The following is a 26,371-nucleotide window of genomic DNA, read 5'->3' on the forward strand; positions in this document are numbered from 1 at the left end:
GGCATTACTCATTCATGTATAGTGCATTTGATGCCTGTGGATTTGGGCCATTCTCTTATGTTCTGTGAAATCACTTCATGCTTTAGTAATTAATCTCATGGCATTACAAAACAGGTTACAACTTTACTGCATGTCCAGTGCACAGCATTATTACACTGTAAAAGCACTCATCTGAAATCATCATTGTACCACTCTGAATAGCTATATCTGGTCGGCTTGTAACACACACTTCCTGAAGCACAATAAATTGCTGGAATTTTAAAATGATACACTTAAAAAAAAACCAAATAATCTAGCAGCATCTTAAAGACTAACAAACCATACTAGATTATTCATGTTTTTTAAAGTTTTTCCAGGTAGACTAGCTCACCTACCCCTCTGAAACTTTTAAAATGATAGTTTCTCAATTTCTAACAAAACGATAAAATCCAGAGTAGTATTCTGTACACCATTAGCTGCCCCTTAGTCTTACCAGAGATCAGTTTAACCTAAGCATTTACCTTGCTGTTAACTTTTGAAAAGTCTGCAGAGAATATAATAAATTGTGCACCAATCCTGCTCACCAATTTGGTTCCACTAGGTTTGGATGGAGGAGTTGCTTCATTTGAATGTAGACCCAAATTTACTGTTTCATATGTTCTTAACACACACACACACACACACACACACACACACACACACAAAACACAACACAACACCCTGGAGCAATCTGTAATCCTCAAACAAACTCTTTTTATTACAGAGGAAGGAAAGAGACAACATCATATAGTTTAACTGCTGAGCACTACAATGAAACATAAAGCAGCATTAAAGTTGCTCTGTGCTTAATACTGTGGTTTAAGAAGCTAATCTTGTTTCAGTTGAATGGCATGTTCATTATGTCAAATAAATCAGTAATGTGTGGGATTACTGAAGAGGAAAGACATATTAAAGCAGTTTAGGGAATCATATTGATTTTTTTCATGTCCGATTTAGCTTGGCGTTTTTCAACAGTCAGTTCGAATAAACACTTGTATAGTGAAGATTAAGCAGGTGGGAATGCTGCCCAGAAAGAGTATTATGAATAACTTAAGGCACTGGTTTTAATTGCAGCAATCCATGATACTTACTGTGCTGGCACCAGATCGGAATTTTCACTATTTAAGTTAAAGCTTTACTGAGTTATTAGCAAGTGTGGTCTTTTCTTAAATATTTGAAATAACTTTCCAATATTTGCACTGCACACAAGAGTAGAACACTCATTGAATCTGAAAAGACTTTTCCAGCCTAATTCTAATTATTTACAATTTTTAAAGAGATACTTGATGAAGATCATCTCATCTGAAGAAGTGGGTTATGCCCATGAAAGCTCATGATACTATATATATTTTTGTTAGTCTCTAAGGTGCCACAGCACTACTCCTTGTTTTTGATGCAAATATGTTACAATCTGAATTTGCAAAATTAACTTTATTAAAACTTTAGTGTGTGTTTGCTTCTTGATTATTCAGATTTTGTCCATGCACATTTTCTAGGAAGTTAAAAAAAAAAAGCTCAAACCTAACTAATAGCAGACCACTTTTACTATGTGCATTTTGCCCACTGCATATTGTTTTGTATACAGCAAGCCGACCTCCAAGGTTACTTTCTAAAAGACCATGTGCCAACTAAAACAAATGATAAAAAAGTTACCATTTGTTATAGGCCAACTCCTCTCATCCTGCACAATGGAAAGTTAGAAAATTCACACTTAAGCTTCCACAAAACCACCTTAACTCTGACCCCATAGCTCACATCCTCTGCCTATGGTTATATCTGTATAGTTCATCCCCTAGCCACTTCAGCGTATTGTTAGACACAGAGAAGCGACTATTTACACCATTTTTAGAGTGGAGTAACACTTTCAGTTTCATAGTAGGAATACCACAACTCTGTCTTAACTTAATTTCCTGGGGAGGAAGTTAAGTGTATAGCATCCAAAACGTGCTATGTATTTTATGAATATGGAAACAAGGACTCATCCCAAGATCTTTGCAAATAAAGAGACAAAACAGGAAGGAGATGGAGGATTGGGGTCTAGTAAGAGATTAAATGGTGAAGTTCACCATGTTAGGTTTTCCCCCGTCTCCAAATCACTACCAAATCACTACAGGGGGTTTGGGCATGTGAGGTATGTAGTTAATAGGCCTTGTAAGATAAAGCAAAGCAATGATAAGGAAAAGCTTTGGCATATTTTGTGCTAATACCAAATATATATAAGTAAAAGCTTAATTTACATGTAAATCTATAATTTATGAGAGGTTTGTAACTCATCTGGGACATGTATCTGATTACTCAGGTGATAGGTCTTCAAGCCCACAGAGGATGTCAGCTAAAATTAGATCATAGGCATTCAGGCCTGTGCCTAGATTAGGTTCAGCATAATTTTCTGGCCTATCTGTTGGTCAGATGGCCTGTACAGACTGCTGATGTCTACTTTACTAATAACCTGTACTACGAAGAGGTAATACGAAGAGGTAAAACTAAAAACAAATTTGATTCTGATCCAACTATGTCTTTACACACAGCCTATATAGACATATTCCTGTCACCTTTATCCTGTTCATGCCTCTATCATGCCCTCCTGTCTGTTTCGTTTTCTTGTAGCACCTTGCTTTATATTTGTCTGAACTCTCAGGCTACAGACTTTCTCTGTTTGTAGAACACAACGGAACACACCCTATCCTGTTTGGGTGCTGCAGTAATACATTAGTTTGGATGCTCCTGCTAAAGAATTACAGGCATATCTGAGTAATGTTGGGAAAATTCAATGGTTCAGATCTCTCAGTATTTGGACCCTATGCACAGGGCAGAGTGAGATGGTACAGTGGAAAATAAAGTACATAGTTTTATACTTTGAGCTCCCTGGTTAAGGTTGCTAGAAATAGTCAAGTGAGCCAGGAAAATTCACCATAAAAAAGCAAGTAGGGAAATATTAATTTATCCACAGATTCCAATTGGAAGCATCATGGCTTTGCTGATCATACAGATCCCTTTTCCCAAGAAACTTTGTATTCTGGGCACGAAGCCTAATACACAGATTAGTAAAAGCACAAACATTTTTGACACTGGCCAGGAAAATACCAGCTCAAAACCAGAAATGATTCAAACATCACAAATTGGTTGATTGGTTGTACTTGGGCAACAGGAATGAGGAATATTGGTCAAGATATTGAGAACAACATTTTTCAGGTAACTCAAGCAAACAAATTGCTAACAGAATACTTGTCTAAACTTAATATTGGAAGCAATTATATTGAAAAGCATTAATGTAAAGGTTGTAAATGTGTTAGGACCAAAGTCTAGCACAGTCTTCTGCTCTCACCAACGTCTTTTCCACACCCTGGATCTTTTAATGTTGTATTTGGTGCTGATAATACCACCAACCCTTCTCAGCAGGAAAGCAGAACTCTGAATTTAGATCCTGGTAGGTAGATCTGAGGAAACGGTTTCCTCTTTTCTTTTTAAATTCATACTCTGTGTAGGATTTGAGACTTTAAACAGCTTAAAGAGCATTTTTGTTCCGGTCTAAATAAATATAATATCAAAATACAAGAATTGAACATTCCACTTGCTGTATATATAAGTTCTGAACAACTGTATGCACCACACCTGCTTATAAGTGTTAACCCTACCCCTACTTGTGTTCACATACCTGCTACATCTCATCCTTAATGGGACTACTTACACGAGTCAAGTTAGCAGGTGCTTAAACTTTTGCAGAATCAAAGGCATTGACTGTTAAGCTTTTTTGGTAGGGACAATCCATTATAAATGTGCTCTTGCACAATAAGGCCCTGACTTAGCCAAAGCCTTTATTATCAGCCCAATATAAATAAATGAGGCTAGAGATAAAAACATGAGGTCTAAGAATATACACATTTTATTTCTGCTTAAATCCATACTGACAGCAAGATTTTATCCTATCTAGTAATACTGTTATCCAGGCCAGACACAATAGGATGTTATGCCATATACTTTACGGCTACATCTACACTGGCACCCTTTTCCAGAAATGCTTAAAACGGAACAAAATACAGGACTATGTAGCACTTTAAAGACTAACAAGATGGTTGTTAGTCTTTAAAGTGCTACATAGTCCTGTATTTTGTTTCAGCTACACCAGACTAACACGGCTACATTTCTATCACTCTTAAAACGGAACAGTTTTCCATTATAAGTATTTCCGGAAAAAGTGCGTCTACATTGGCAGGATGCTTTTCCAGAAAAGCACTTTTTCCGGAAAAGCGTCCGTGGCCAATGTAGACGCACTTTTCCGGAAAAAAGCCCCAATTGTCCTTTTCGCCATCGGGGCTTTTTTTGCAGAAAAGACTACTGTGCTGTCTACACTGGCCCTTTTCTGGAACAGTTTTTCCGGAAAAGGACTTTTGCCCGAACGGGAGCGGCATAGTTTTTCCGGAAAAACACTGACAATTTTACAGTAGATCATCATTGCTTTTCCGGAAAAGCAAGCGGCCAGTGTAGACAGCTGGCAAGTTATTCCAGAAAAGCAGCTGCTTTTCCAGAATAAGTGGCCCAGTGTAGACACAGCCTACATGTACTCAGTTTTTTAAATCAAGATTTTGGAATGAGAGACCTGACTGGGACAGCCAGAGAGATCAGTTTTCAGTGCAAAAAGAACAAAATAGATTAGTGACAAGAGGCAGAAGCAGAGTGAGATGATAATTGGTTTGGGTTACTCAGTCAAAGACACAAGTGTAGGCAGGTGCCCATTCCCAGGGGGTGAGGCCAGGCAGCCATGATCACCTGAGGGTAGGGAGGCAATTTAGGGATTTTAAAAAATGGCAGGATCAAAGAATTTAAGATGATAAACTCACAGAACATGATATGCAATTACAGGCAAGTGACTTCAAATTGCTTCTGAAACTACACACAAGTACAACAGTCCCCTTGAAATAATGCTCCACTTGAAGTATATCACTGCTATGAAATAAGAACTACATTTTGTTTTTCAAAGAGAGACCTGAGCACTTGACTCATTGGACAGTGAGTGCCAGACATAAAACAGCATTGTTCTAAAGTCACTTTGTAATATAGTAGTTCTGGCCACACAAAATAGAAAAAGAAATTAAGAATATTTTTTGTTTCTTAAAGAACACCGAGCCTTGATGCTAAATAGTTGCTTTGAAATTCTGGTTGTGCCGGAGGTTTCAGAGTTCTTGATCTGAAACAGTAATGCCAATTATAGACCTTGATAACTAGGAATAGCTGCATTACAGACCTACGATGGCAAGAAGAAATCCTGACAAAATAAAACCACTCTGTGTTGACTCCCACTCTCCTTGTCTCCACCAGCAGGAAGGAGCTACATCTATAAACCTGTAGTAATTCACTTCTTAAGGAAGATATCAACCTTTATAATGTTCAAAAAAAGAGGGTAGGGAGAGAACAGTACTATTTGTGCTTCTATTTAATTAGAATATAGGTTAGTGGCAGGAGTAGGGGAGAAATGACATGACTCTTAGGTTAGGTTTCCGCAGCCTGCCCCTTCAATCAAAAGCTGAGGAAATTTCCACATGAATATCAGTCATCTCAGAATCATTCCAATAGCAAACAGATATTTTTCCCAGTATCCCCTTTTTTCATGCAACAATGGCTTGATTCAAAACCCTTTGCAACCAACAGAGCCATTCTACAGACTTCTCTCAGTCTAAGGAAGCTCACCTTCTTGGCCTGACTACACCTAAGCACAGTCATAAGTTATGTAACAAAGTATTACAACTGGTTACAGTCTAGAACAAAGCACTAACAGTAAATGGCAACATTGTGATGTTGCATTTACTATCCATTTACCTGTGTCATGTTTCTACAGTAACCAAGAGCTTCAAACACAAGTCCATAATAGGAAAGTGTAGTAAATTGAGAATTTTATTACTTGGTCCATCCAGTCCGATCTGTTCCCCATCACTCATTAAAAACAGCATTAGCAAGCATCTCAATACAGAAAATGGAACAATCAAGCAGTCAATACAATATACAATAGGTTTATTCAATACAGCATTTGTCAAAGTTCATTTTTCAGTGTATTTAGGTTTTCTAATCCAAAAATAGATAATGCTACCCAAGAATAAAAATGTACGAAAAATATAAACAACTGGTATTTCAAAGTACAATTTTTAGTATACTTTATGTAGTCAGAAAAATGGCAAACAAGTGTTAAAAATTACCAGCCAAATAAAGTTAGCTTTTTCCCTATATATGTTTTGTGCACCAACACATTTCCTTTACGGACAGGAAGGATATAAGCATTTGTAGAAACATCAAAATATGAACAAGACCCAGTGCATTTTATATGAAAATATTGTATTCTTAAAAATATGTAAAGAAAACTAGAATTGCAAGGTAACAAAAAGGAAAAATAGTGACATTTGAGAAGACATAAGATAAATTATTTCTAGAGTGTAAACTTTGTAGCGGCTTAAAAAAATCACGAGTACTTTAATTTGGCTTAGCAGCCATGAAAAAACAAAAAGCTGCTTTTTCTTAAAGTGCTTAATCACCATATCCAAGAGTAATGACTTTCGGACCTACTTAATATGAATGTGCTCAAAAAGCCACTGCTTACGGTATGAAAGCTATCATTCTGTACATACAAATTGGCTTTATCAGCATGAATGAAAGATTGCTTTGAACAGATCTCCATCATATGATGCTTCAAATTAAAGTAATGCTATTAGGACAGCAGTTGAGTTAGGCCCAGCAAGTAGAAATCTGAACACAATAAATATAAAAATAGTAATTTAAAACAAATGTAATTTTCCCTCAGCCCCATGAAGGTAACTTCATGTAATAAGCAACATATATTCTTTTACTATTTTGACACTAACTGTAACAGATCAAAAGTATCAAGAATATATTTCCTCAGACAAGAAATCCAACCCACAAATCAACCACTCAAGGGGATTCATGTGATTAACAGAGAGAGATAATACTTCCTATTCACAAAATACCAGGAAGCAGTTGTAATGGATAGCAGCCAAAGGCTCACACATCATGTTAGTTAATGAGACACTATCAACTTGGTTTTATTTTCTTCTTTAAACTGACAGTATAACTTAACTATTTTAAAAAAAACAATTATTTAAAGAGCTTTAAAATTATTTTACTCCCTTGTTTATGTTTGTCTGGGAAAGGGAAAAAAGTGACTAATTGGTTACAGAGGCAAAAGAGTGAAACTAACAAAACAAAAGTTCTGTCAAATATACAAGATTATTTAAAGGAAAAAAATGCTAACTTTTCAGTTGTACAATAATCATGGGTATCAATTTTTTAAATATAAATGTGATTTTTCCAGTTGATGTGTTCTTTTAAAGTTGCAAAATGGAACAAAATCATTATCAGAATAAAATCTCCAATGTCCACCACAATTTTTTTTTCATTTCACTGTAGTAGAAATTTCAGGAAAATGTAGGCCTAGTATTTATCAACCTGGATATCCTGTATTAATGCAACTTTAGAACAGCATTCTTTCAACAGTCCCATCAATTTTAGTAACAATGTTGTAACCTTTTATCTTCCTCCAGAGTTTGAGTTTATTTTAACCCATTACATGGACTTCATTTCCAGTAAGCTTCTAGGAAGTCAAGTACTAACTGCAAATAAGGACACAAAGTCAAAGATCCAAGCACAGCACATTCACTTTAAGCCAGTTCTAAAGTTATAGAACATCTGTGCATTACTCGCTACTGCATATATATCTTTTTCGTGTATATCCATTTGTATCTTAAATCAGAGGAAATTCCTAATCAGGATTTTATATATTTTATTTATATATACACACACAGAGGGCTCGACAAAGAATGCAATCTACTCACCCGTGGCGAGTAGATTGCAACCTGGAAGAGCCGGGTTCGGGCGATCTGTGCATATCGCCGGACAGCGTGGCTGGCAAGAGGTAGGGGTGGGTGGGTGGGTGGGTGTGTATGTGTATGTATATAAAAGGAAAATAAATAGGTAAGCGAAGTAAGAGACAAACACATGTGGCTATATATAGGGATATGCATCAGACCTAAAAAGAAGCCTTTAACTATCTGAAAAGCAATGACTTAGTGGTTTAGGTGTGCAAGTGCTCAAATATATGCTAATACAGAACAAACATTTCTGAAATTGCTGAATACAGTAGTTGTCAATGATTGGTCTTAATGTCTAACACTGGCAGACCTGCTGTAATTGTTGCCAGAAACGTACCACTTTCCTTGCATCTCTCACCTTTAAAAAAAAACCAGCACCACTAAAATGAACTAAGCAACATGGTTCTGTCTGTCAAGAGATGCTATGTACCAGGATGAGTTTTTGAAACCTGCAGTATAAATCTACCCAAATGTAGTAAGATGGCATTTTTACTTTGAAATGTTCTAATTCTATTACTGAATTAAACCAAAACAAATTATATTAAGTTCTGTTAGTTCATAAGAACCACATCAGAAAGATGATCAAATCTCAGACTGCATTAACATGCCTGCAAATGAACACAAGTGTCATACTAGAGTTTTATGGTGTCAATACATAAAATTACATATAAAGGAAAAAACATATACAGGAAAAGTATATATTCTGTTGGTGAAAGGTACAAAAACCTGCAGTCAAAGAATCAGAAAATAACCTGCTTCAGCACTAGTCTGGAAAGCACTACGTTCTTTTTCAAGTAAGAAGTCCGTACTGAGCCTCGTAGTCTTGTCTTGTCATGTTTGTTAATATACCCGTTTTGGAGTCAGACAGCATTTGTTTAGCTTGTATAATGATACAGAGCAACACTAAACCATAATTAACTCCTCTTTTGTGCTGTCCTCCTTCTACCACTATTGTACCCAATATATACCCAGTTGCAGTTTTCTGGTTTTGTTTTGCAGCTCAGCTGTATTTTTCTTGGATGTTCACAAGACTGGCACTTGATTGGATACGCTTAGCTAGAAGGGAAAAAAATCAAAATTAAAAAAAAAACCAACTCCCAACATCAGTTTCCTACTCATTCAGCCTGAGCACATACTGTTGAACAGCGTAATGTTAACATCGTGGTTTTTCTTTTCAATAGAAAGGCATGGCTAAGGACCTACTTTTCCCTTCCCATACAACTCTTCAAGTGATCAGAGCAGATCCCAAGAAGACAAGTAGTCACCACCAAATCCCCATCACATCTACAGTTACAGTGGCAGAAATGCCTGACTGCATACCAAGTAGATCAGCAGTTCTCAAACTGTAGGCCAGGACCCCAAAGTGAGTCAGAACCTTATTTTAATAGGGTTGCCAGGACTGGCTTAGACTTGATGGGTCCCAGGGCCAAAGCCCAAGCCTCACCACCCAGGGCTGAAGCGAAAGCCCCAGGACTTCAGCCCAGGGCTTCTGGACTCAGGTTTCAAGCCCCTTATCTGGGTCTGAAACCTTTGGTGCCTTGAGTGGAGCTCAAGCAAGATCAGGCTTCGGTCCCCAACTCCTGGCATCACGTGGTAATTTTGTTGCCAGAAGTTGGTCAGGGTGCAATGAAATTTGAGAACCCCTGAAGTAGACTGACCAAGTAGAGTGACCAAGATGACTCCGTGGGTTTCCCCATTCTGTAAGTAAAGTTCTGACAACATTACTTACGCAGGATGAGGATACGTTTCTTCTGCTTTGAGTGAAGGAAGCTGCTAAGGTAAAAAATGACTGGTAAAAAGAGAATGAATGAAGAAATTGCAATCACTGGGACTGTATCACTGCATGGGACAGAACAGTTGAAAGTTCTACTCCAAAGCCTTCGTGTAATGTTCATCTAAAAGGAAAACGAACATGGTGAGCAACACACACCCCTGGGGCTTGCCTCACTGTTTTACTCACCATTGCAAAGTTCTCTACTGCAAGACCACATTAATATCTTTAAACTACTTGAAAAAGAGCCATTTAAAATGCTGCCCCTCAAAAAATTAGACATCATAGGTGAAATCTTAGCCCAACTGAAATCAATAGCAAACCTCCCATTGTCTTCCAAGACAACAGGATTTCACCCACTATATTTAGAGCAATGATTCCCACACTGTGGTTCTTAGAGCACTTGCCGGTGGCTCATGGAAAGCTGGCTGATCACATGCTAATTCTCCTTCGGTCCAGCTGCTAAAAAAAATCACAATAAGAGGCAGCTAATTTTTTTTAAAGCTTTCCTAAAGTTCATTAGCTCCAGAAGCAACTGCTGTAGTTAGGAAGCAGCTAACTGGAATCATTAACTGGTACTGCTGAGGCGTGTCAGATAAAAGCCAAAGATGAAGGGGAATTCCCAAACCCTTCACAAAATCTCTAGACAAAAATAAAGTCCCAACTGATCAAACAAAGATATCCGGACATCAAGGTTAGCCTCGCCCCCTTGCTTTTCAGGAGTGGCACAAGGTCTTTAATGACCCCCTCTATTGTCAGGACCTCTATTTTACATCTCTTCCAAATATACAGCAGTAGCATGGAGTACTGAACCCAGGGCCCTGGTTCAGTACTAACTCAAAGAGAGGACTGCAACCTAACAAATCAGCAGTACTATATCCTGAAGCATTTAGGTGTTCCTTAACTATTTTCTTTTACGTATTGACTAGAACCCAGCCTGATCCTTCTTAGTTTGCGAGATGAAAGGAGGTCACAGCAGAAAGCTCTGGGTGCAGTGACACGCTAACACACCAAAGAAACTGCTAGTGATAGCAGCTTCCACTACTGAAAGGACAAGGATGATGCCAAGAGAAAATAATATAAAACAGCTAAGTGACCACTAAATATTGCTCTTTGGCCCTATCTACACACATTGAGTATCAGCAAGGCACAAGATCCAGAAGCAAATACATATACTTACTGCATCTTCCACATCAATACATAATTGCGTTCTGTGTTCGGAGTGGCTGCCCAATCCAGTCATTTTTTGCATGTTGTTATACAAGGCATTCAGATTTTTGTATGTTACATTGCAATTTCTGCATACTTCAGTGCGGTTGCTTGGTACAAGATGGGTTGCTTGCCCCTAAAATTATAAGCAGCATGTTTAAACAATATAAAATTAACTTTAAAAACTATCTGAATTTGAAGCAAAATCCACAATATTAATATCCCAAAATGTTACTGAAATTTTAATATAAAAATAATAATATAAAAAGTTCAGTGAATTAAAAGTTGACTTTTTTCCCCCAATTTGATCTTTATCGTGTATTGCAAAACCAGACAGTTGTTTAAATGTTAAAAGGTTTTTAAAAGAGGCATTTTTAAACTATGGACTTACTAGAATTAAACAAAACGAGGATTATTAATACCAACTTTGGCTTGGAAGCACAGGTGTGCTTCTCCCCCACAGCTGGCTATTTTTCATTCATCTACACGAACATGCTGAACAGGAATTTTAATTTGGCCTAATTATTTTGAGCTTCAATAGCTACTGCTCCTGTCCCCTTCTATTCCCCATTTATTTAATAGATCGTAATCATGGCAAGAAGCCAAATCATGTTTTAACACAGTCTGTAGCAGCAGTTTCATCTTCCTGAAAACTCTGAATACCTGGCTAGGTTCGGGGGAGAAGATCATTATAAGATTTCCAGATTCTTCTCTTTTTATAAAGCCTTCCCCCTGAAACAGTGACAGCACCCAGAGTTTAAAGAAGAGACCTGGCTACCACGCACCTTAAAGCACCATTTTTTCTAGCACTCAAAAGGCAAACTCTTGTATGATCAACTTCACAGGCTATCTCCAATTTCCCACTTCTGAGCAAGTCAGTCAGGAAGCTAGTGATAGGCCATTACTATGTCAGCATCCTAGATCATTCCCAACTGGACTCTATACCCACCTGCTACTTAACAATGGCCACAATGAAAACAGAAGATTATCTCCTGTTCACTACAGAAAATAGGCAACCTCCCCACATTCTTTTAGATCACTACAGCACTTGACAGTGCTGTTGGTTCACCACAAAGACCTAGAGGGAATAAACAGTAAGCCTCACAGCTTCATTTTCTCCCACTTTCTATTCAATTGTTACAACAAGCTGCTGGAAGAGACTATAAGACACCTTGATCTTAAAACATCAGCGAGATGCAAATTGTACCCAGAAGTTAGCCTCCTTTCTGTCTAGTATGAATGCCCCTTTCTGCAGCTGTACTACTGGCAAATCAGATCAACACCTGGATAAAAGGCAACTTTCTGAGGCTAATACCTGGCAAGACAATGGTGAGGCTGGAGGGAAGAAGGCAACATTTCCATGATTTAGCCAACTCCATGGAGAAGATTATACAGGGGCCTTCTAGATTCGGCCCTCCTCAATGTCTCAGCAATATTCAATATCCAAACAACACTGTCAGCCAACCAGGAGACGACGCCCCATTCTAACAGATACAGACTTGACCAAAGTAATCTTTTGAAATGATGATCTCCATAACACAGGAATGAAACTGCAAGCACTAGGGATGTAAGCAACTAGTCGACTACCCAATAAGCCTAGGCTTACTGAGTAGTCGAGTCACTACTCAACTAGTCGCTTCCCCCCCACACTCCCGCTTGCTGCCTCTGTATCGGAGGCATCGAGCGGGGGGGGGAGCAGGAGCTGGGGCGGGGAGCCAATTTAATAGCCAGTTCCCACAGCACTGTCTCCATGGGGAGGTAGCGGCGCAGTGGGGGAAATGGTGTGGGGTCCCAAATGCTGCGCTTCACCCTTTGAAATATACAAGAGTTGCAAGTGGCTCTTGTACATTTCAAAGGCAGAGGGAGAACAGGATAGCGAGTACCCCCCTTATCAACTAATCAAGTACTTGATGGAATTTCTATCGACTACTCGATTAGTTAATCAAACTGTAACATCCCTAGCAGGCACTTAAACTCCAGTCTACCTGCTAACCACCACAGAAAATGAGAACATGTCAATGCTGCAATCACTCCACTGGCTATCCTATAATTACTACATTAAGTGTGAGCTCCAGATTTTATCTTTAAAGAGCTCAATTAATCAGGCCCAACCTCCTTCCCTTGGCTAAGACCTACTATAAAGGCTTAATATCTCCGGAACCATCAATAATGGGAGACAGGTTTTTCTCAGCAGCTGTTCCTTCCACAACACTTAAGCATGAACACAACACACACCACCTCCAGACTGAAATGCTAAATACATCTTTGGCTCAGCTTCCCAGCACCCACCTCCACTTGTCCATGAAGAGGGGCTAGAGAAAAGAGCCAAAGGATATGTCTACACAGCAAAGTTATTTTGAAATAACAGCCGTTATTTCGAAATAACTTTACTAGCGTCTACACAGCCAAACCATTATTTCAAAATTAATTTGAAATAGTGGAGCACTTATTTCGAATTTGATAAACCTCATTCCACAAGGAATAATGCCAAATTCGAAATAGCTGTTTCGAAATAAGTGCTGTGTAGACACTTATACCAAAATAGGGTGCCCTGGTGGCCAGTCCAGCCTCAACCAAGAACACTCCTCTCCCTCCCCACTTCCCAGAGCCCTTAAAGGGGTTGACTCTGGCCACAGTGCCTGTGCCAGCTCCAAGCCTGCCAGCCCAGAGCCAGCAGTCCCTGCCCCTGACCCAGTGGCCCCAAAACATAAGCCAGCAAGCCACTGGCAGCCAGCCCTCCACCGCTCCCCAGGAGCAGTCTGCCAGCTCCCAGGAGCCTGCCAGGGCCCAGAGAAGGTGGGCACCTTCCTGGTCCAGGGTGACAATCATGGACCTTATTCAGGTTTGGGGGGGGATGCCCCCAACATCCATGGTCTCCTCACTAGATGGAGGAATGCAGCTGTCTATGGCAGGATAGCAGCCAGCCTGGCCACCAAAGGCCACATGCAAACTCAGGAGCAGGTTTGCATGAAAATCAAGTTGATCCAGCGACACCCCCAACCCTGAGCTTCCCCTTCCCCTTTTTCCACTTGCTTCCCCCTTCCAGCTCCCCTCCCAGGTTGCCCCCTCCCCTCTCCCAGCCTCTCTCTTCCCCTCTCCCACCTCCTTTCCCCAGTCTCACCTGAGTTTAACCCCACCCTCCAGTTTTGTTAAATAAAGAGAGTTTGTGTTCATGAAAATACATGTATTTTATTTTACATCAGGAAGGGGGGTTAGGGAGGGGTAAGTGGAAGGACATGAAAGAGGAATGAGGCACAAGCCTCCAGTGGGGCAGACCAAGGAGGCTCTTAGTGCTCCTCAGGGTGGAAGCTCTCCCGCAGGGTCTCCTGGATACTGACAGTCCCCCAATGGACCTCCCGGATGGCAGCCTGAAGAAAGTTCAGCCAGGCTCGCAGCAACGCGTCCACGAGAAGCACCAGAGTGCCCAAGGGCAGGTCTGACTCCATGTTGCAAAGTGATGTGGTGTCCTGAGTGAGGGCAACCAGAGCACGCAGAGACAAAATGATTTCCTGTCCCTCATCGAGGTAGGCAAGCAAGCAGGGAAAGCAGAGAACTGGCTGTCCGGGGGGGTCCCTTTAAACACAAGCCTCAGATAGCCTCAGGCAGCAGCCACACAAAGTAACTCCTGACCTGATGCCCTGCCGGACCTGGTTCCAGCCGGCCTTAAATGCAATTCAGCATCCACTCAGTGTGAACGTGCTATTTTGAAATAGCAAAAAGCTATTTCGAAATGCATTTTGCGTGGACGCGTTAGTTCAAAATAAGCTATTTTGAAATAACTATTTCGAAATCAGATATTTTGAAAAAACGCTGCAGTATAGACATACCCAAAGTGAATCTGTACTACTCAGAGATAAGACAGGCAGCTCCGTTATGCAGGTATACAGCCAGCTAGCTAGCTTACAAAAAGAGCACAAGACCTTTTACTAGAACTCTGTGGATAGGATCATAATAAACAGGATAGGAAAAAAATCATATGACCCACCACCTGAGGAGGAGGAGTGAAGGGAGCAAGATCTGCCTGGCAAGCATAACAGCAGGGAAAGCTAGCTCACCAACAAGTGGAGTTGCTAAGCATATTGTCACCTCAGAGCCTTCCTCTAGAGTTAGATGTTTATTCTGCACCAAGAACATCACGTTGAATGTTATCCTTTTGGACAGTTTTTACTGATCCGCTAATTAATGAAACCAGAAAGAATATTTTTCGCATAATCTAATTTAGTTTTAGGATTAAAATAGCATAACTTCCAAAACTTTGATGCATAATTCCTTAGGAGGCACTTATGGGCCATTTTCTTGGAAGATAATTACCACGTTTATTTTACAAAGAGAGATACTTAATTACGAAGAGTTTAATTGTTCATAACCTTGCTGGTTAGGAGAACTTTTAAGAAGTGTTTTCAAGTACCTGGTCCTTTTGGACTCAGCTACAATACAACCAAATACTTATTTAAAGAGCCACATTGTTAATTCAGGCAGTGTCAACTCCAGAAGGAACTAGAAAAAGTGACTTACTGTATTCAGTGACTACGTGACTCTTACTATATAATTATCAGCTATTGTGAATCCAGAAATCCCAATATGAAATGGCACTGTAATTGTACATAAGCAGAGTCAAGGTGAACATCAATTAAAATGCATTCTGTGCTCTCAATTGTGAACATCTGCATCTTACAGATAATTGTTCTACCTGCTTAAACTGCTTAAGAGTCTGTGAATTGCAGTTGTTCAATACGTATCCACAGCAGTTTGTTCTGTGGAAAATAAGGTATTTTATTATACAACCGAAGGGCTCAGTACTGCCCTGAGATACACAGTATAGATACCTGGAAGTTATGTTCAAAGCAGCTCAGTGTTGCATTGAATAAGTCCAAGAACTCCACTGTACTATTTGATAGCCCTTCACTGTTGTTTTTCATACAACCTGTCAAAAAGAAAAAAAATTAATCAAGATAGCCTGATTTTTAACCCATTTCTAAAGCCAACAACTCCCATGGCACTACAGCTTTACTACAAGAGCTCTCAATATTAAAAACAATCCAATCAGCTTTGCATTTCCTATTTGGAAGATGTCTTCAGGCCTGCTGTCCTAACTCATTTGTGCTTCATTTAGATACATTTCAAAATTAATTGGCCTTGATTAAGTGAAAGATGAAGATCATCAAGTGCATTCCGAAGGGAGGATTTGAGCTCTCTCTGGGCTTTCAAACACAAGATGCTGGTTTTACTTTTTGCTCTGCAATTTGGCTTTGCCAATCAGCACTAGCGTGCACTGTTTGAAAGTATGTGTGTCAGAACTGTAGCTGAAACAGCAGACAAATAGGAAATAGAGGGAATCCTTAAGCTTATGAAAGTAAAAAAACAAACGCTTATGAAAAATGCACTAAGCAAGGCCACTAAATATGCACCAATTTTTTCAGGAAGTAGCAGCCAATTTTACCTGCCCTTGCAGGACACTCCTGAAACAGTACTTTGCATAGGCACTGGAACTACGAGGTGCCATGGATGCCTAGCTTAAAGTGATTTCCATCATATACAGAGTTTCTAATTTGGTTCAATAGCTGTTAACACCCCGCTATAAAAAATGTTCCAGCATCCCTGGTCCTTGTCAGATACTGCTACAGTGCTGCAGGTAATTATTTCCTTCCATTTACTTCACTTTTACTACTCTGAACCATTAGACTCCTGGAAACTAGGACTGTGAGTTTTACATAGAATTTCATTTAAAAAGAGCACTCCCACGGTTGGAGAACTCCAAACGTAACTTTCCCTACAGGAAAAAAAGAGAGGGAACATCTTAAGCATTAGGGGATAGAGTCTGTGTTGCCCCTCTTGGGAGATGCATCAAAGAAGAGCCTGAGAATACGAGGACCATTGGAAAAGGTCATTCTACCTTTCCTTTGTACATTTTGGGTTCTTGCTAGCTGCACAGGTCAGTCCAGTTCCAACCATATGTTAGTGATTGATGGCAACCTCCCAGGAGCTGTCCATGGGTTCTATAGCAGCCCAAAATACTTTGCAGCACTTGGCTCTATATTACTATCCCTCTGAGCACTGGTACACTCCCATGTGTGTGACAGGATTTTTTTCTGTGGCAGCATTTAAGGACCATGTAGCATATTAAAGCCAGAATCAGACCAATAAAGTTCAGACACAGAATCTGATGCCCCAAGTTACAATGAGTGACTACTGGTGGAATACAGTGCTATTCCACAGGAATCATGGTATCAGAATCTGACCCTTACTGTTTATTAAGCAGTTCAAGTTATTTTTTCTACATAGATAGGAAAATGAGGAGTGGGAAAAATAAGAGATCTATAAAGGCAGCAGCGCTGTAGCAGATCTCCACCATGGTTTGTTTGGGCAAAGTACAAACAGATGGCAAGCAAAGCAGCTCTCATTTTGCAGAGATAAACGTCTTTACTTCCAGGTGAACATTTACATGGTAACTAGCGTGTTTAGATAAGCAAAGGAAGAAGACAACATTTATTTTTTAATCTCTCTGCTTTGAACAGGATTCCCTGCACAACAAAAATACCCAGGATATATCAATAAAGGGCTATTTTTTGGTCCGTTTAAATGACTTATTAAATCTTATTGATGCTATTCAGTTCTGATCAATTGAGACATTGTAAAGGCAAAATTAAATCTGTCATCTGAATCATAATGGTAAGAAGACAGAACAAATCACGTACTTGCACAGTTGGCCTTCTCCCAAGTACTGTTAAAGAACTGCGAAAGGATCACAACTACTTGTACCCTATCAGACATCAAGAGGCTTTTTGCACAGTTGCTCTCAGAAGAATTCTGGAAGAAAAAAAACCCACAGAGTGTTATGAATTCATATGGAAACAACTTTGAAATGATTTTAGATAACAGGTAACAACGGATGCCAAGTCTGTCCTTTTAGGCATAAGTGTTAATATTAACCATAACTCAGCATCCAGGGCTTGGAGTCCCATCTGAAGCATGAAGTTGCTCTCCCCTGGCACTGCGCCACCCCAATCAGCCTTCCACTATGAACCACTGCCTCCTAGCATGCATCAGAGCCTTCTGGAACGGAGACTGCTAACTGCAAATGCAAAGGAACAGCAAGCCTCAAAGCAGCATTTTAAAGTGTGCACATATCTCTCTTCATTCCATTTAGAAGGCAACTCAAAACAGTGATTGTACATCACTGCCTTCTCCCCTCCCCCTCAAAAAAACCCCAAACAGACTGACAGAAATCAGCCAGGCCCATCTGGCTGATTTTCCGTCCACAATAAAATGGAACATACAGGCAGTCCCCGGGTTACGTACAAGATAGGGACTGTAGGTTTGTTCTTAAGTTGAATTTGTATGTAAGTCGGAACTGGTACATATTGTACCCCAGGTGTCCCTGATTCAGCCGCTGCTGAAACTGACCAGCGGCTGACTACAGGAAGCCCGAGGCAGAGCTGCTTTGCCCCGGGCTTCCTGGAATCAGCCGCTGATCAGTTTCAGCAGCAGCTGACTTGGGGACACCTGGGGTAGAACAGCTGGGGTGCTGCCAAGTTGGTCCCCACAGAGCCAAGGTGCGGCGCTGCGGGGACCAACCCAGCAGTGCCCCAGCTGCTCTGTCCCAGGTGTCCAGATTCAGCAGCTGTTGAAACTGACCAGCAGCAGCTGAATTGGACACGCCTGGGGCAGAGCAGCTGGAGTGCTGCTGCATTGGTCTGGTAGCGCCGACCCTTGGAGCGGCGGGACCAATCTGGCAGCACCCTAGCTGCTCTTGGGGATGCCTGGGGCAGAGCAGCTGGGGTGGTCCCGCAGCGCCGGTCCTCGGCGCTACTGAACCAACCCAGCAGCACCCCAGCTGCTCTGCCCCAGGCGTGTCCAATTCAGCCGCTGCTGAAACTGACCAGCGGCTGATTCCAGGAAGCCCGGGGCAGAGCAGCTCTGCCTCGGGCTTCCTGTAGTCAGCCGCTGGTCAGTTTCAGCAGCGGCTGACTTGGGGACGCCTGGGGCAGAGCAGCTGGGGTGCTGCTGGGTTGGTTCAGTAGCGCCGCACCTCGGCGCTGTGGGACCAACCCGGCAGCCCCTCAGCTGCTCTACCCCAGGCATCCTGATTCAGCCGCTGCTGAAACTGACCAGCGGCGAGAAAAGCCTGGTCTGCTGGGGGGGGGGGGGGGGGCGCACTAGCTGCGCCCCCCCCCCCCCCAGCAGACCAGGCTTTTCTCGCCGCGGAGGACGGGGGCGGAGGGACCGTGAAACATCTCGGCGGTCCCGCCGCCCGCGTCCTCCGCAGCAAGAAAAGCCTAGTCTGCTGCGGGGGGGCGCACTAGCTGCGCCCCCCTCCCCAGCAGACCAGGGAGATGTGGAGCAGCTTTTCTCACCGCGGAGGACGCGGGCGGCGGGACCGCCCAGACGCACCACGGTCCCGCCGCCCACATCCTCCGCGGCTTTGCTCCGCGTCTCCCTGGTGTGCAGGAGGGCCCCCACAGCAGACCAGGGAGACGCAGAGCAGCTTTTCTCGCCACGGAGGACGCGGGCGGCGGGACCACCGTAGTGCGTCTCAGCGGTCTGCTGGGCGGGGGGGCACAGCTAATTCGGGGTTCCCTCACCCCATTCTTAAGTAGGGATCCGACATAAGTCGGATCCACGTAACCCGGGGACTGCCTGTACTCCAGAGCAGTTTTTGCCCAAAACCAGATTAAGCACAAAAACTAGCCTGATTGAGGGGATGGCTACACTGGGGTTGGTTTTTTTTTCCCCAAAGGTATGCAAATTGCGCTGACATTTGTATATCTTCTTCCGGTTCCCCCCCCCCCGGCCCCCCGAAGAGGATTTTCCGATATTTGGCCCATCTACACAGGGCCAAATGCCGGGGAAAAAAGCTCTTTCAGAAGCCCCCATACACCTCATTTTACAAAGAATAAGGGGGCTTCCGAAAGAGGGTTTTTTCCGACATCTGGCCCCATTTAGATTGGCCAAATATTGGAAAATCCTCTTCCAGAAAAAAACGGAAGATGATATGCAAATTTGAGCACAATTTCCATATCTTCAGAAAAAAAAAACACAGTGTAGCCGTACCCATACAGAGTACAAATTGTAGTTAGGGTTGGCAAGACTACAAACCATTTCCTAATAAAAATAAGGTTTTTAACTAACTAGAGGTTGGACCTCCCTGGTCAGTCCTCATCAGGATCTGACTGGACCCGAACGAGAGAATTTGCCGGACCAAGGGAGGTCTCCTGCCACTGGCCGCCAAACTCATCAACCACTGCTGGCAGGCTGCCCCAGCAGACAACCCTACCTCACTCTTCCCCACAACCTGACTGGGCTGTTTGCCCAGCTACTGCTGGCTCACTGGGCAGCACAGGCTCCAGCTCCGTGCAGCCAGCAGCCGTGGGGCTCGAACCTCAGCCCCGCACTCCCACGGGCTGCTGGAGGCAGCTGCGGGGCTCCAGTCCCAGTCCCGCACTGCCCCTAGACAGGCCGCCGACCCTGATCTCCTGCTATTAGACTCCCAGGCTCTCTGGTCCAGGACAATGTGCTGGACCAGCGAGTGCCAGATTTTGGAGGTGTAACCAGTATACTGAGGTTGGAGCAGAAGATAACTGATCACGCTCCCAACCCTACCCAAGACACCCTAAGTTGCACACAAATATTTTAATATGTTAACAGCTCTTTACATAGAAAGCAGGCTTCCTGTGTGTACCATCTCCTGCCTGCCTCCACCCTACACGCTGCTGCCTCTGCAGGAGGCAGCAAAGGGGGAGCAGGCTGCTCTGCAGGTGCCGGCACATGCAAAGAGCCAGCTTAAAAGCCAGGTCTGCATGCATATTGGCTCCCACCATACTGTCTCTGTGGAAGGCAGTGGGGGCGGGCAGGTGGCTCCGTAGGAGCTGGCACATGCAGGAAACCGGCTTAAAAGCCAATTCCCCAAGGTACCAGCTCCTGTCTACCCCCCTCCTGACACAGAGGCAGCCGGAGGGGCGGGGGGTGCTTGTAGCCATTAGGATTAACCAATGAGCCTAGTCTAAAGACCCGCTAAATTGAACTCAGAGGGTGCCCCTATCTGCGGGTACTCTTGCTCCTCATGAGGAGTAAGGGAAGCCGATGGGAGCATTAGCTCTATCAGCCTCTCGCAATGAAGACCATGTAGAAACTCGAAGTAAGGTACACCGACTCCAGCTATGTAATTAACGTAGCTGGAGTTGCAAATCTTAATTCAACCTTCCCCTTTAGTGCAGACCTGACCTAAGTGGAAAGGGTATATGGGAAAAGTTAGAACATGAATACTATCAGGAAAAGAGTTCTGCTTCACACTAATTCTGAGAAGAAAAAGGCAATGCTCTATACATCTGAGCACAGTGATAAGGTATCACTTGTAATCAGATGCAAGTTTAAACCAAATTAGTTACTGGCCCATGGCTAATGAATTATCCTCAGATTTTTTTTCCACCTCTTCATAAAACAGATTTTCCATCCACAAAACATGTACACTATCTAGTTCCTAGTCTCTTTTCCTCTGGTTATTTCCAGCATATGAATCTGTATTGTCTTTTTGGCCAGAAAAAGCTACAACATTCCTCTCGTGATACATTGGATCTTTCCACTACCTAAGCTCATATAGACAACTGATGTGCTGTTGTGAATCAATTAAATTTCTACAGATAGAAAAGCAAAGATTTAATTGTTCTTAATAGCAAACTCCTTTTTCTCTCTCTACCCTGGTTTGATAGCTAAGTATCCAGTACAATTAGAGATCACAGTAGAAAGAGGTGGACTTCCTGTGACAAAGCAGTCTGACAATGCAGTTGACTACCAAAGGAATGGGGTGAAGTGAATGGGAAAGAAGTTTGGAAATACCTGTGAAGTTAGGAATCTTCATTGCAAAACAAGTCCTGTCAGACTCTCTAGTAGCATTTCCTTTTTCAAAACCAGTCTTATTTCATCCCTATGGTTCCCAAACTGTGATTTGTGGAGAGCTTACTGGACACATGGTTCTGATTTAGATACTGCCATAAAGTTGTTGTTCACGTCAATGGTTGTAGCTAACAGATGTGTCAAGTGGCCAAAAACGGAATGGAACATACAACACAACAATCTCTTAAAATGTGGTGCTCCCTACAAAAATTTCAGAGCGCGCCATTTCCCTATTTATTCTAATTTTTCCTTGTTAAAATGGAAGATTTGTTACATGGTTAAGGACCATCAGAACTTCCATTTTACACTCAAGAGGAATTTCCATTACTGACACTTCTGGTATTTTCTATGGGGAACTGTCATATGCACATACACTCATATCTACTAGGTCAGTGGCTCTCTCAACCCTTCCAGACTATTATACTCCTTTCAAGAGTCTGATTTGTCTTGTGTATCCCGTTGCACCTCACTTAAAAACTACTTGCTTACAAAATCAGACACAAAAATACAAGTATGTCACAGCCCCTGGTACTGAAAATGTGCTTACTTTTTCATTTTACCATACAATTAAAATAAATCAATTGGAATTTTCAATATTTTACTTACATTCCAATGTATGGTATCTACAGAAGTATAAACAAGTTATTGTCTGTATGACATTTTAGACTGTAATGACTCCACTAGTGCTTTTTATGTGGCCTGTTATAAAACTAAGCAAATACCTAGATGAACAGATGTATCCCCAGCAGACCTGTACATACTCCTAGAGGGACATGTACCCTGGTTGAGAACCACTATTTATGCACATACCTGGACAAAAGAAGAAAAAATACAGCAAATGCTGAAAAGATTTAAAGAGCAAGGGCCTACTACCTTCCCAGAGGGCTTGTTAAATGTTAAGCTTTCATATCCATAGAAGACTTAACTTTGGGGAAAAGGTATAAATCACTGAAACTAACAAAAAGTAAATTATATAGCTTTATAGAATGAAACTGAACTGCTTATTCCCCTTGACTATTGGAAAGGATGACTTAAAAGTTATAAACATCAAGTTTAAAATATTTTAATTCCCTCCAACCACTGGTTCAAATCTAGCAGTGTCACCTCACTCCTTTTATCTGCCTGAAAAAGAGATAAGTTGATTACTATGCAGTTCATTACATTTGGATCTGTCAGATGACATTCAATTAGCTCCAAATAGTCTGCAGATACATAAAATCACTGTCCTAGCTCATGTACCTGTACTGTTGGAGTCAGGGCTTATCCTGGCACTCCATCCTCACCCAAAATAGTTGTGCAACTGGTTGACTGTACTGGCTAGGGAGCAGCGATCTAATGGAGATTAATGTATATAATATGTAAGGCATCTGAGGCTTTTCAGGGTGAGCATCCTCATATAAAAATAATACTATTGGTCAACAGATTTGACACCTTTCTACTCATTTTCATAGATGCATCAAATTTTTGTAAGCTGATTACTACAGGGAGTTGTAGAACTCGATAGATCATTAACATCCTTTACTCATGAACAATTTCCAATATTAAGAAACCAGACAAAGATGAGCAAGATGGAGAATGCAACCAGAACTGGCCTAAATTACATCCAATCACTAACGGGTACTGTGCATTCAATACTAACAAGTCAGTTTTACCACTGAATGTTTTCCCATTGGCAAGCAAGACCTTTTGCTTCAGATGCACACCACACTATGCTCAACCATGCCTTTGCACCCTGAGTTAAGACTACTGCATTTCACTTGGGCTCCATCACAAGACTATTTTAGAAGCTGAAGTGTGGAAGCTTGCTTATTAAGAAGAGCTTTACAGTGCTCCACCAAGATGCACTAGTTGCATGTGCACTTCTAGGTGAAATTAAAGGTGTAAGTAATGACTTGCAAAGACCCAAAAGTGGAGAGTCCATATTACCTGAGACACACTGCTTGTTCGCTCATGCCATATAATCACAATGGCATCATTCACAGACTTAACTTCCAAAATACTCTGCAATGCTCACCTTTTCCCCTGGCCTTTTGGTAAGGGGAAAACAGGAGAGTTTGGTGGAATTACTGAGTTTAGGAGCTATATCACATTTTTAAGTATGCTAAGGGAAGGGAGGAGCATACACTATCTCTTGTACAAAATCAAAGCAAGCAAGCATCAATACACAGTCTAATACCAAAACCAAAATATTCAGTCATGTGAGACACAAACAAGCAATACCAGCCACACAGTTTAGTGCACTGAGAAGAAACAGGCATCTTCTTTCTGACACAAGAACTCTTATATAAGGGGAAGGCAATGGCCATAAAGCTTACACGAACAAAACATTTTAAGCAGTAATGACTTATCTGTAAGAGATTTCCTGAACATGTGAGAAACTGATAGATGCCCTGAGCCCCGACTAGTTACAAATCCCCTAAATTCTAGAATGCTTTGATTTTTAAAGCGTAAGCATTTATTAAATGTGACAGAACAAATAAGAAGTGGCTGTTTTGCAATTTTACTGTGTGCATGTGGCTTGAGGCAATTAACCATACAGCAAACTGGTCATTTCTAGAGAATGGTCAACATCAGGGAGTAATCAGGCAGTGCAAGTTAGCACTCCAAGTGCTATTTCCCCCCATAGGATACAAGCCTGATAACTCTAACAGGTTTGTACCTCCATTTTACCAGCCACCAAAAGTTCCTCTTTTCAGCCACACTTGAGGCCATTAATAAGGCTGCCAGAAACATTCACTCCAACGCGAGGGAACATCCATTTGACACCGCTTCTGCTGGGGAATCACTTGCAAAGGGATACAGTGCTCAGGACCCTTTATCCGCCCTCATTTCCACCATCTTACGTTTGCCATGTAAGCCTGCTAGCCGCCCACCCCCAGGTGCAGTCCTTAGCCAGCGCCAGGCACAACCCACAGCTCTGCGGGCAGGTCGGGCCGCAGGGTAAGCCAGGTAGGCAGGCGCCACACAGGCCAGCCAGTCTCCCCGTTGGCTTAGGGAAGAAGGCAAAGGCCTGCCCGACCCCTCTGCAGCAGCCCGCGTCCAGCGAGGGCTTGGCCAAGCCGTTTGCGAGCCGCCCCCTCCTGCCCCCACAGCCAGGCCCCTGCCCCGCACGCACCCCCACGGCCCGGGTGATGTTCTCCAGCTGCTCCGCGACGCTCTGGAAGTGGCGGTAGCAGCCCCGGCAGAGGCGCACGGGCTGCGCGCTCCGCACCAGGCAGCCGGCGAGCCCCGCGCTGCTGTTGGCGAAGGCCTCCAGGAGCTTCCGGCACTCGGGCGGCAGCTCCCCGGGGAGCCCCGCGCCCAGCAGGGCCAGCGACAGGTCCTCGGCCTCCTCCAGCAGCTCCAGGGACAGCAGCCGGCGCCCGCCCGCGAGCGCCCAGCCCTCCGGGCCGCTCTGCAGCGGGGGGCGGCGGCCGAGCCCCAGGCCCTGCCCCGCGCTCCGGCCCGGCAGCAAGGCGAGCGGCGGCAGCAGCAGCAGGAGGAGGCGCGCGGCCGGGCCCATGGCTGCCGGGTGCCAGCGGCCGCGGCGGGGAGTGAGGAGACAAACCAGGGTCACGTGGAGCCCGGAGAGCTGTCAACGTTCGGAGCTGGGTCAGGCGCGCCGTCTGATTGGCTGGTGGGGTTCGACTCGCGGTGGAGGGGCGGGACTGCCAGCCTGAGCCGGGCGGGGGTGTGGCGGCGGCTAGGCCAGCTGGGGTCAGGCGGGAGGGGGCGCGTAGGGTGTGGGCGTGGCCTGGCTTGGGCTCGCCAGCTTGCAGAGCAGGGCCCTGCCTGTAGGGTTGATTGTGGAAAAGGGTCACCAGGGCAAGGTGTCTGCCCCCAAGTTGAAAGGAAAAGACACTCACGCCCCTGGAGCCGGGCCTGGCACTCTACCCCAGCAGATAATTAGATCTCTGGCCAATTCAGAACTACTGATTATCTCATTCTTCAGGGTAACTGTCTATCAATAAGTACCAGGTGCCAACCAGTCTCACTTTGCCCTCTAGGCAAGGTGGACAGAGCAATGGAGATGTCACTCTTTAAATTAAAGCCTACCTGAGAGGCACTCGCCCATGGTGATGCTAGGGACCACATAAACACTTAGGCCTTGCTTACAGTAGGATTTTGCTGTTATTCTTGCAATCAATGGCCAGCCACTGATGTAGCTAAATAATTGCAAAACCATGTAAACACTGCAAACTTTGGTCCACACATGTCTGCCAAAGTTAGTATTTAGTGTGCATAAGCATATTTTGCTGCTTGTATGCACCACTGTACTACACACTGCCTTTTGGCAAATTTTCGCAATGTGATGCAGGATAGAAACCAGTTGTGCAGGGGTAGCTGGGAGCAAGTGGTCAAATGCCCATTATACACCTTTCTCCATTGCATATAGGCCATAGCTTTTTAAAAAAAAAATATGCAAACCCACATTCCATTTGTCACAACACACCTTTTCCTATAGAAGCATTGAGTATGTGTAAGCACCTGGGATCTCTGGAGCTTAACATAGAAGCTATTGCAGCTTGAGCTAGAAATCCTACTGGCACTTAGTTTAGGCTGTAAAATTCCCTTGTTCTTATCTCTCACTGTAAGTGGTCTACGTGCCACTACATGGGACAGTGAACCATAC

At 43.0% G+C, this 26,371-nt stretch overlaps 1 protein-coding gene across 1 annotated transcript; it reads right to left on the reverse strand.

The window, feature by feature from the left end:
- Nucleotides 1-5,889: 5,889 nt before the first annotated feature.
- OSTM1 (osteoclastogenesis associated transmembrane protein 1) lies at nt 5,890-25,316 on the reverse strand. Its single transcript, XM_075923968.2, has 6 exons — nt 24,875-25,316; nt 17,565-17,676; nt 15,696-15,793; nt 10,841-11,005; nt 9,619-9,784; nt 5,890-8,945 (listed from the first exon to the last, which is right to left on the reverse strand). Exons 1-6 carry the CDS (start codon nt 25,259-25,261, stop codon nt 8,890-8,892), a joined length of 984 nt encoding a protein of 327 aa, XP_075780083.2. The 5' UTR covers nt 25,262-25,316; the 3' UTR covers nt 5,890-8,889.
- Nucleotides 25,317-26,371: the final 1,055 nt, after the last annotated feature.

The sequence above is a fragment of the Pelodiscus sinensis genome, chromosome 3 (assembly GCF_052426305.1).
Source record: "Pelodiscus sinensis isolate ZL-2025 chromosome 3, ASM5242630v1, whole genome shotgun sequence".
NCBI classification, from domain to species: domain Eukaryota; kingdom Metazoa; phylum Chordata; order Testudines; family Trionychidae; genus Pelodiscus; species Pelodiscus sinensis.

Coding starts and splice junctions, on each gene's coding strand:
- OSTM1 (XM_075923968.2), bottom strand. CDS start 25,261: ATGGGCCCGGCCGCGCGCCTCCTCCTGCTGCTGCTGCCGCCGCTCGCC. Junction 15,794..17,564: donor GGAGAAGGCCAACTGTGCAA/GTACGTGATTTG, acceptor TCTTTTTGACAG/GTTGTATGAAAAACAACAGT. Junction 9,785..10,840: donor GTATTGATGTGGAAGATGCA/GTAAGTATATGT, acceptor TTTTCCTTTTAG/ATGAACATTACACGAAGGCT.